Source organism: Dermacentor andersoni, chromosome 5, assembly GCF_023375885.2.
Source record: "Dermacentor andersoni chromosome 5, qqDerAnde1_hic_scaffold, whole genome shotgun sequence".
NCBI lineage: Eukaryota > Metazoa > Arthropoda > Arachnida > Ixodida > Ixodidae > Dermacentor > Dermacentor andersoni.
Genome location: NC_092818.1, coordinates 54,199,908 through 54,211,455, shown reverse-complemented (window position 1 = coordinate 54,211,455; position 11,548 = coordinate 54,199,908). Strand labels below are relative to the sequence as shown.

Here is an 11,548-nt window from a genome sequence, read left to right as displayed (position 1 = left end):
CTCATAGGCGTGATGGCGTAATAAAGAGCAATAGTAAATCATTTTATACCAGGAAATTATTTTTATAGAAACCTGCATTTGTTCAATTGCTAGTAAAATGTTTATTATTACTGGGAAAATGGACGTCCAAATTCCATTTATTCAATTTCGCCCCACAACCTCAGCTCAGATGCGTCACGGTGACGTCCCAGATGTTAAAGTATTTTCGACTGCTTTGGGGCAGGCCAGCTTCTCGAAACTTGCCGCGCTGAGTCTTCGGTTCCTTTTGAATGCAGAGTTGTCCTGAGTAGGTGTGAAAATTCATGACGTTCATGGTGGGCTGGTGCGGGAACTTAAGAATTCTGTCAATCAGCTGTCTTTCGCCATTCCGTCTTGCTTGCTAAGCGCGCCCTCATGCGATAAGCATTTCCACTGAGGTTTTGCAGAACCGCAGTTTCCATATACATAACTTGGCCTAATGTTGCTAGTGTAGGGCAGCCTTGGACATAGAAGGACGCAAGAACTGCAGGAACACGATGCCACCTTGTCGCCTTTCTCGGTATGCCTCTCGTTTGCGCTGTTAATCATGAACCAGTACCAACTCGGCCAGTTTACCACTCCTTTAGTGCTACTCTTTAGCGCTTCCTTTACAACCACTGCCCTGTCATTTCACCACGCAGGAGCAGTCTGCACTGATGCTGCACCCGTACCTTCAACACGTGACCAAAGCCGAGCTGCACTGCTTCATGACGTCAGGCTTCGCCAGCATGTCTGCAGTCATGATGGGGTCGTACATCGCCCTCGGCGTATGTTTCCATCGTTTCTTGAGCCCTGCAATGTATTTCACGATGCCTACTCTACCTTCGGGATTTCCGCAGAACTGAATTGCCCTATTCGGTACCCCGTATTCTACAAAGTTCCTTCACTAAACATTCCTCCTCAATAATGTGGATGGCGGTCAACAGCAGCGCTCATTGCGCTTCATTCACTCTCCACGGCAATTTTTAAGAAACATAGCGCCTTTTTCAATCGAGCCCGGTAGCGCTGTGCTGAGATTGGTGGAGTGAAAAATTTAAACGCTTTGAGTCGGGAACCGTTCGGTAATGCGGAGGTACGTTCTTGGGCATCGAGTTCTAGATTGATTCGTCTTCGCTCTGCGATCAACTGGATCGGCTCAGATGGTAGAGAGACCGCGTCGGAAAGACGTTGGCCCCAGATTAGATCCCTCCGGGCCAAGACAAATTTTTCTTCAACTGCAAAACTGGCTTTCTGCGAAAACGGCCAGAGTTTCCCGCATATCTGCGTGCTTCTAACAACGACTGCAATACTATACGGCAGAATATTCTTGTCGAATCTCACAAAAATAATACACATATATTTGGCAATATACTGTGTGCCTCAGCTAACGTTAGCCAAGCTATTCAATAAAAAAAAAAAAGATTTGGAAAACACGGTGAAAGATTGTACCTTAAAGCGCACCCTCACAAGGTCTGGCCATTTTGAGCTGACAAATGCAGGGCACACGATACGCGCTGACGGTCGTGTCTGCCGAGTGTCACATCCCCACGTGCCGAGGAAAGAGCTGAGATTTCAAACCGAACGCCGTTTGTCCTTCTCCTCGCGGGCTCCCAGCCCGAGAGCCGACGTCAATCGCAAAGGTTCGCCTACGAACGTGGCAGTGCTGTGACATCACTCACAGTGACACATAACATCGAGGATTATTCAAAGCAAAATCAATTATTTGTTTAATCTCTTGCTTCAACAGACAAATTAAACTTTATAGAAATAAAATATGCGCACCGAATGTCTGCGCGTTTTACTTCTTACCGTAGCAATAGAGATGTATGCACTTCCACTTAGTCCGCTTGTTCCCACGTCGTGCAGTCACGCGGGCAGAGAACAAAACTACCGTGTTCAAGAGCCGCTATCATGCTCTTTCATCCTCTAGCGTCTGCCTCGGTGCTCGTGATTGTGGCACTGACTTATACCGCTAATCAGGTGTTCTCTTGCAGAGCGTGCAAAATCGCCCGCTGCGCGGAACTAGACAAACGAAACAGCTCGCGTCTCACAAGACCGTCATCTGAAGGCCGCGACTCAGCAAAAACGCGACAGAGAAAAAACAAACATGCAAGCAGGTGGGGCCCGTGACGTATTCGTCGCGCGATCCTCCGGTTCAGGTGTGAGAGAACGCAGGAAAGGAAAATTCGCTTGCGGAAGCTAGATGGGGCACGTGGAGAGACTGTCTATGTTGGCGGTGACGCTCGCACCCCGAAATCATGGATTCACGGCACTTCAAATATTTCTATCTCTGCTATTAATTAATCAGCCTAGTATAAAAATTCTTACGCTATAACACTCTTTAGGTGGCATGTGAGAACTTCCAGCGTATAAAAAAATTTACTATGTGGCCTAGTGAAGAGCCCTCTAGACCGACGGTACTCGGTCGTCATACTTCCGACGACTGTAAGTCTTTTGCATGTTATCTTTCGCCGTGTTTTTTTTTGAGCTTTTATTTTATCGTTGAACAGCCTGGCTAAAGTTAGCTGGGGTATCCTATATTCGCCTGCAGCAAATAGGATAATTCCTTTCCTTATAAGCCGGAGGTCGTGAAAATGCACGTGGGGTCAGCTCCCGGCCGCGGCGGCTGCATTTCGATGCGACGAAATACAAAAAGGCCCGTGTCCTCTGCATCGGGGGCACGTTAAAGATCCCTTGGTGGCGAAAATTAATCCGGAGGCCCTCACTTCGAATCATAATCAAATCGCAGTTTTAGCACGCAGAACCCCAGGATCCATGTAAACGCACATATTGCGTACAAAGAACATATCTGTGCAATTATCAAATTGCCAAATTCTACAAATTATCTAATAATTTATCAGCTTAAGGCGCATGTTGCAATTGAAATGGTGTGCTCGAGGAACGTCTGTTATCCGTCGCTAGAAAACAATTTTTAAGATGAGCACCCCACAATGGGCCGCGAAATACCTCGGCGTCCCCTGTGCATTCGTAATTAAGGGATTCTTTTAGGGAAAATAATAAACTTGGCGGCATGGTATTTTGGCGCACCTTTCGCGCCGGCCACCTTTTAAGTGTTGTGACATCAGAATTAACGTAGTTTCGAGGACTGACTAGCTTCAGTCCCTTTAGTAGCACTGGTACGCCACAATAAGTTTGTCCAGAATATTGATATTTATTTACCAGAGTAATTTTACGCTCTAATAATAATTCTCTCTTACTGTTACTACTTAATGGGTCCCACTTTTGTTATTGCCGTGAGTTTTCTGTCGGCATTCTCATCACGAAGCCCACGTGGCCCTTGTAGGTGGAGACTCAACACTTGGTCACGGCAGCGGTGCTGGCCGCTCCGTCGTCCCTGCTTTGCTCCAAGCTGCTCTTCCCCGAGACTGAGGAGCTGCGCATCGTCACAGTGCGGCTATACAAACACAGCAGGTACGCACGCGCGATGATCACCGCCACCTGACATCCCTCACAACAAATTACTAATACACCCTGTAGGATCCCTGCGGGGCATTTTGCTGCCAAGTATATAGATAGTCTATGAACAGCCTTCAGACTTGCGGCCTTATGCCCCAACCACTGGCACGCGCTGGAAAGCTTCGGCGCGCGCCGAAGGGTCAAATGCGTCAAAGCGTCGGTCGGGAACTCGCTGAAGCGGAACGTCGCGCAGCGATTATGTCTACTGCCGATGCTAGAAGTTTGCCGGCGCGCGGCGAAGCTGCGCCGGCGTGCGCCAATGGGAGGCTGCGACGCCTCGCAGGCGTCAACCAATCGGAGGCTGCGGAGCCTCTGGCTGCTAGGCCTGTAATGGCCGACCGTGCGGAGACGCCGGCACCAACGATCGTCCGAGTGTTTTGGACGCACGACGCGCGCGACAGTGTTCCTGAAAGACAGTGTTGTAATAGTAGGCCGACAACGACACGATCAACCGACCGACGACCGTGGGTTGTGGCAGTGCGACGTGGATCCGAAGCGACTTCGAACGACGCCGACTAATCCAACCTGCCCACTGGGTTCCGCCGGGCTCGGTACGATCGTCTGCTAAAACAGCCAACCGAATCACGATTGCCGCAACGTCTGTGCTTGTTGTATGTGCATATTGTCGTGCTCAAAACGAATGGAAACACGTTTACGAGCTCCGAAGTCTGGATAATCAACACTCGCCTATCGCCGATGTTTACGTTACGCGTAGGCCTAGCGCGTCCATCGAGTTCGTAACTGGCGAGTGAACGAACTCACCTGAGAAACTCTGTCGAAGGAAATGAGTTTTCAGGTCCGTTTGGTGCTGCAGTGATTTAAAATATGGCACTCTTGACTTCGTGTGACCTGTGATGTGGTGAATGAACCGTGTGGAAGTTGGGTTGGTCAACCGCGGCGTGTTTCGTGTGGTGTCGGTTGACTCAAGTTTAACGGGCAAGCTCTGCGCTGTTTCCAGTGGTAAAGATAACTTCCGAAAGCGAAATACACTAGTAGCCGAACTATTGGAAGTACTTACATAATCAGCCGTGCCGCCTGTTTCAGCTGACACTGCGCTCTTCTATTCGGCATGTGAATCCAGTTCAGTACAAGTTCACTGTACTCATTCACTCACTTCTTTCTAGTGCGTCCGTCTTTTGGGCTAGTTGGGCATAAATCGCTCGTGATGCAATCAAGAACACTGACGCACTGAAGCATACGTGACAACGCAGTCATCTTTGAGTCAGTGTGTCGTTATAGTTGAGCACTGCAAAAAGAAATTATCTGTTTGCAACGTGTGCCCTGTGTGCAGTGCATAGCAGGACCTGCATCATGCAAGACCTATGCATGTAGCAGCGTATACCACGATTCGATGCCCGCTTCAGAAGCAGCAAGTACTGAGTCAATGAAACTGTAATTGATTTTTTATCTCACTTTTTGCTTATGGAAAGTGTAGATGGTGTGAGTGCATTGTGGGGAAGGTGAAAAGGTGTCATCAGTGTTTTGTGCAGTCAGTACGCTTAAACTGCTGGAATCCCTTCAGCCTCTACTAAAATGTTTCTTGCTGCGATACTATAAATTGTAGTCAGGACAAAGATCTACTCAAAACCAAGTTACTAATGCATCTGCGGAGAATGTGTTTGATTAACAAGTTAATGCTTCCACAACAACAATATGCCGATGCACAGCATATGTGCTTACAATAAATACATTCCGTAAAGGCGAACGACTGGGCCTACAATATCAAACTTTGTAGTAGCACCGTAAAAAGTGCTGCCATGCGTATCAGCTACAACGAAACTGCTGCACGTCCAACCTTCTTCCTTGGAGGCACTTCTATAAAGACTGTTCGGGCCCTTCCCATTCTGGGTGTAGCATTTAGCTGTTCTCTCAACTTTTCCGCATATGTCACCAGCACTGTATGTAAGCACCGGCCCTTTCTTGGGTTTGTGTCCCGTGTCTCCCTTCCCTGATGACCTAAGGTTTTCCGAGCACTCTACACTTCTATCATGACTTGAGTACTGCTCATCAGTATAGTTCCTGTACCAAACTCGCGACGCTAACAAGCTTAAGCTTGTTCAGCGCCGGACAATACGCACCCTTTACTCCCGTCTTTTCGGTTGTCACAAGCTCATGCCAGCCTTCGACGATTGCCTCAAACCCCTCAAGTAGCACACCCTGCAATACCAACGCAACATTGCACTAGTCTATACTGCAGGGTGTTTGACGTCTCTCTGGACAGCACTAATCTTTCTTCAGTTCGTCTGAACAAGTGGTCAGCACAGCCTGAGCCCTCATCACGCCTCTATGGCCCGACACCACAACTCCATGATTATATCTGGCATGCAGAGCTTTCTCTCCACCCCCCTGGCGATTTGGATTCTCCTTCCTTGGAACCAGACTTCATTGGCACTCCTGTGTGTTGTGCACCTGTTGAATGCGTGCGTGTGTGCCGTGCTGTGTTATTGAGCAAGTGTGTGTGCACGTGGAGGGGAAGGAAGTGTCTTCTGCATCCTGCAAATTCCTGCTTTGGATGTCTGGTTATCAGATGCTCTAACATACAGGCATCAGCCTTCTCTTTAGTCTAGTGTGCCAAGTTAGCACTAAGATTGTTATTATTATTATTATTATTAGAATCATCACTTTGACCACTTTGATTGTGTTGAAGCCAGCGTGACACATAATTCAAAATATTTCTGGAGCTTTGTGGGCTCTCTCTTCTGAAAGGAGTGCCAAAGATGTACGTCTTCTTCATGAACATAGTGGTGTTGTCTCGAACACTGCTGATGCCTTTGCAGAACATTTCTGTTTGCTATATGGTGTGAAATATGCTTCAAGTAACCTTCCTTCTCAGTCTGGCGCAGTGTATGCTAACAGTCAATGACAAGCTCTTTCCAAGTATATGAAGTGCCTTAAACTTTCCCTTTCTTGTGGTGTTGATGGTATTTCCTCCACAGAGCTTAACCCTTTGAGACGCTGTCTACACAATTGGGCACAGCAGGAGCGTGCATCAATAGCAAAAGCACTGATGAAAGTAATGGTATTTAAAATGTGTTTCATACATCTTGAAACACTTATTATTGGAACTGTGCTGAAATTTTGAATAATGTGCAGAATGTTTTAACAAAATGAGTGGGAAGGTAGACGGCTGGGTGTTGTTACTCTGTGTCAGTATGTTGTATGTAGCGGGTTCACTTCTTTCATTGTTTTTTACAATGTCGTGCACCAGGCATAATTGTCAAGTGGCTGGATAAGTCCTTTTCAAGCTTTTCAAAACACGAATAGTACATGTTTTCATATTTTGTGTTCCTGTAGTGAGTTTTCGCATGGAGTCGAAATTTTGTAAACTTGACAAAACTCGCTAAACAATTGAAAATTCTTAATATTTGCTGCAGCTGTACACTTTCTACGATTCTGAGGTTGCAAGAGATGTGGTGAAAGCAACTTTCAATCAACGGGATAAAGTGGTGTCTGAAAGGCTTAAGACGTATGGAAGCATACTTGTTCCTCGTTCTCACAAGCATCTTCAATAGTTCCCTAAAGTCTAGTACCTTTTCTAGCACTCGGAAGGTAGCATGGACATTGCCCATGCACAAATCAGGTGCTAGATGTGCAGTTACTAACTGCCGACCTATATCTATCCTCTTCAGTGCGTCAGGTGTTCGAATCGATATGGGATTCCTCGCTTTCTGTTAGTGCTAAGAGCATTTTAATAAATGAACAGCATGACTTTGTGTGCCGACATTTCAGACTATTTCAGACTGTCAACAGTGTTCACCACTGCATCGACTTCCAAAAAGAAATTTTTTCACTCTCAAACTGATGCAGAAGCAATAAGTACTCTTAAATGCTTCCAACACTATGGCATTAAGTTATATGCACAAAACGCACCATGTGAAATTTTGATACACCCTACATGATGCTCCACTCCTTAGGGTCGATGAAATGAAAGATCTTGGTGTGTACTTCGACAAAATGCTATGCTAAGCTTCTCTTCACATAGATAATTACACAAGATGCCCTTGACGCTCTTGGAATTGCATGCCGTATATTGCATGATTTCCACTCACCTGTTGTGTTTCTGAAATTCTGCTGTGTGCCTCCAACTACTAGAGTATGCCTCTGTAGGAGGGGGGTGCAATGAGCAAATCTAATTCTGAGCTCATTGAACGCATCCAGAATAAATTGATGTCTATCTTCAAGCACCACTTTTGCCATTCTGGCGACCACAGTTGAGCCTTCTCAAATATACTTCAACTCGCACCTCTAGATTCAAGTCTTAATTAATCGCACCTTTTGTTCCTGTATAAGGTGGTCCATGATATTATACATTCCTTAAAGCTTCTTGATCATATGCATTTCTTTGTGCCACAACAGTATACCAGGTAGCATTCCACATTCGTTGCCTGGGCTTGTTACAAGATTGTGCTAATAAGACTCAACTCCAAAACATACTTCAGAGTTCATTTCCTGTGTATTGTGTATCTGTAGATAATCACGTAGGATTAACTTCCTTTTACTTTTCCGCATTTCCGTTGTTCCCCATTTGTTTCTCTATCTCCCATTTTTTTGTCTACTACATTCATGTTTTCTCTACATTTTGTCTCACATAGTGCTCGTTAAGTGCACCAGTACAAAGGCTCTCTAGCTGTTCCTGGGCACTACAATAAAAATTTGAATGATTGATTATTATCGTAGTATAAAATTGTGCTTTTTAAGTATGTACTAGTATACTATTTTAGTGCAGTAGCTTTCGTGCAATTAAAAAAAGGGCATGAATTAAGAAGAGAGTGAGAAAATGATAGATGAAAGGTAGGGAGGTTAACCAGGACTGAGCCCAGTTGGCTGCCCTACACTGGGGAAAGGGAAAGGGGGACGGAAACATTAAAAGAAGAGAAAGTCCACGATGGATGCTGACCTTGTTGGAGAAGGACGCCTGTGGTCGTCGTTCTGGCATGAATTAAGAAAGTGCAATAATCTGCTATGTGCCTGATCATATGCATTGTGCTATTGATTTCTTCTGAGTTTTAATAATGGCTGGCTACTGTATGCAGTGTTGTGCAATGAAATAATATGCCACAGCAATTATTCCGTGCCTCGCAGAAAAAATTGAATATATCTTTCTCAGTCAAAACATCATAGCAGGCTGAAAACAATAAACTGCAATTTTTCTTTTTGTGGTGACGAAGTGTGTAAATTGTGAAAATAACCTGTTTATATATTTCTTATACTATGCAAATGAGCTGCTCCCATACATTCGAATAAGTGCTTCAATAGTACGACTTGGCAAAGGGCAACGAAATACTCCTATTAAAACCCTCTAATTCTCAAGCTTGTATTATCTGACAGTATGTCATTTCATTAATGTAAAGAAAGGCAAACTTGATATGTGGAAACCAGTTACAATAGAAAATGGCCCTTACACTGTGAAAATGTTTTGTAGCAATACACTCAATGTGAAGGCCTCCGGATGCGGTGTTGATGCATCAAAACAACCTAGAATAAGGGAGGTGCTCCATGGGCTAGATTTGACAGAATCAAGAATTGGGGGGAGACAAGATACGAATTACATACATTTTAGCTATTCTAGTTTTTTTTTCTGTGAGTGCTGCAGGTGTTTCAATTCGTTTGTGCTGATTTTCTCAGAACCCACTTTTTCACGTTTCTTTCATGTACCAACAAGCATAATTATATTGACGCGGATGCTTTATCTGTGTCCGGTTACCGTATTTCACCGGCTAAAAAATGTTAAACGTTATCGCTCGCTGCACGATGCGCCTGAACGTATCGGAAGTTTCGCGAATGTTATCGATGGTTCTGTCTGTTGTCGACGAACCTTGCTAATCTGATTGCATACGCGACACGAATTGTGTTGTAGTTTCTGGAAGGCGCGCGGGCACCAGCGAATAGGCTGTAACTTTCGACGACTGCCGTATGCAAACCGGCGCGCTTGACCCGCAGATGAGATTTTCTACGATTGCCGACAATGCTCGCCGCTATCGTTGCGATTGAGCCGGCACTATTTATTTACCGTCACTACTACGTGGCAATATTTCCAACACAGATTTTTTTCAGTTATACATTGCACGCCTAATTCTTACATAATTGGCTGTGCAATAAGCTACCAAAAAATGAAATGGTGCAACAGTTTTTGATATATGGCATCGTCGTGCAGGTGTTTGGAAAGCGATCTTGCAGACAGACGACGCGCGAGCGCTGATGTCGATATTTTGTACACTAATGTTACTTCAGAAATAAAAAACTGTTGCGGCAGGTGTATATTCATTATTCAAACGTGTTTTTTATATCTAAAAGCACATACAGATCACTAACTTATTGTTTCAAGCTTAGTTTACAGCAGGCTGTATTAGGCCGGACTTTGACGGATGAAGACGAAATAGTCCAGCAACAGTGCGCCGCAGCCGAGGAGCGTGCTTCGGCGCGCGTCGGAGCTTGTCTCCAGTGGTTGCGCGCCCTTTCCCTCCAGCCGAAGCGAAGCGACGCATTCGCTTGCCAGCGCGCGCCGAAGCTTTCGGCGCGTGCCAGTGGTTGGGGCATTACTCTTTCTTTCGCACATTGTCCACAGAGTTACTAAAAGCAACGCGCTAGGAAGTGCGCCGATTGAAATGAACGAAATTTTTCAGAAACGCTATCAACGTGTACAAGAAGGCGAGGTTATATATAACATGTCTGTAGAGAACATATACGCAATTTAACTTCATATGTTACAGGTGGAGCTTAGGCGGAGCCGGAGAAGTGGACGTGAGATTATTCCAGTCTGAGATAAATACGAATCTAGCCATACAAAACTAAGCATGATTCATTTATTTTTTTGGTACTGGCGTTGGTTCCCTTTTAATTAAGGCCCTTTTTTGCAACACAGCCTCCGAACAAACACATTTTCAAAGTTTGATACAGTCTCAACAGACTTCTCATAGGCTGCTTCGCCTTCTCATGTGTACGTACGCACTGTCGATGGCGAAATGTCATCAAGTATTTCTATTTGTGGCCCACAAAGTGCTAAATAGTTTAGATTAAAAAAAAGTCATAGAGATTAGTCAATGAATTTTAGGTCACCAGGATGGCCTACAGTTTATCGGTAATCTCCACAGAAAGATATGACGTTTTTATAAATTGTGTCAGAATTCCTCCTGTGGAGACAGGGAGAATACAATACACTGCTTGACAGCAATTCCACCCCTCTTAAAAAGCCCCACTTAGCAGTGTTCGAACTGTTTCTAGTGTGATCTCCTTAGCAATGTGAACCAGGAACACATATTTCAAAAAAATGTGGCAGAATCCTTTTCACGACGAGTGTCGACATTAGTGCGATTTAGCATTGAATCAATGTATCGACACGCCATATTGCCAATGGCGAAACGCGTGTTATCTCATGGCATGACACGTCATGTCATTCGCGTCCTGTCACGCATCTTATGTCACCTATGTCAAGAATACCTGTCTTCTTGTCATGACATCCTTGTCAAACATGCATGTCATGAATGCGTGTGATTATTTTCATGTCATCATGTATGTCAATCATTCATGTCGTACATGTCATGGCACTAATGCCATTCATGCCGCGTCGATCTTCTGGACCAGATTAACGAATGGGCTAAGGGGGTTGCAGACCCGGGCCTTCGACGTCCATGAGGCCTCATAAAAAAAAAAAGGTTTGTTTGACAGTCCCGTCCGTAATCTTAAAGAGTCCCTCAATAGGGTCCAGTCGGAATTTTAAGTTATGCACTAGAAGCTCTTACACACCATCCAGGGAGAGTTCTATTACAAAAAAATAATAAAAGGGTTTGGTAGTAGAAGCAATCGCTTTTGTGATTGGAAAACGGCGGAAGAAAATGCAAGAGACCACAAAGACAGCGTTGACCATCGAAAGGTAGTTGCCGCATTATTGGCTCGATCTATACTACTCGTTGACACAAGAAAGCCCCAAAACACAAAAAAATCCTGCGCAATTAATTGCGCAGCAATTAATCGCGGGCTTTCTTTAACTTGCACAAACATTTTTGTAGCACGTATTGAGCAACAGAAAGATGGATCGGGAATGTTTGACGATGGCCTACAATTTTCTGATTGGCAA

At 44.9% G+C, this 11,548-nt stretch overlaps 1 protein-coding gene across 1 annotated transcript in view; it reads left to right on the top strand.

Moving 5' to 3' along the window:
* Positions 1-663: 663 nt before the first annotated feature.
* Positions 664-11,548, top strand: part of LOC129384668 (solute carrier family 28 member 3-like) — a 61,909-nt gene continuing 51,024 nt past the window's right edge. The window contains exons 1-2 of the mRNA XM_055070270.2: positions 664-785; positions 3,302-3,429. Of these exons, the coding sequence (XP_054926245.1) occupies positions 675-785; positions 3,302-3,429 (239 nt within the window). The 5' untranslated portion in view covers positions 664-674. The remainder of the gene's footprint in view (positions 786-3,301; positions 3,430-11,548) is intronic.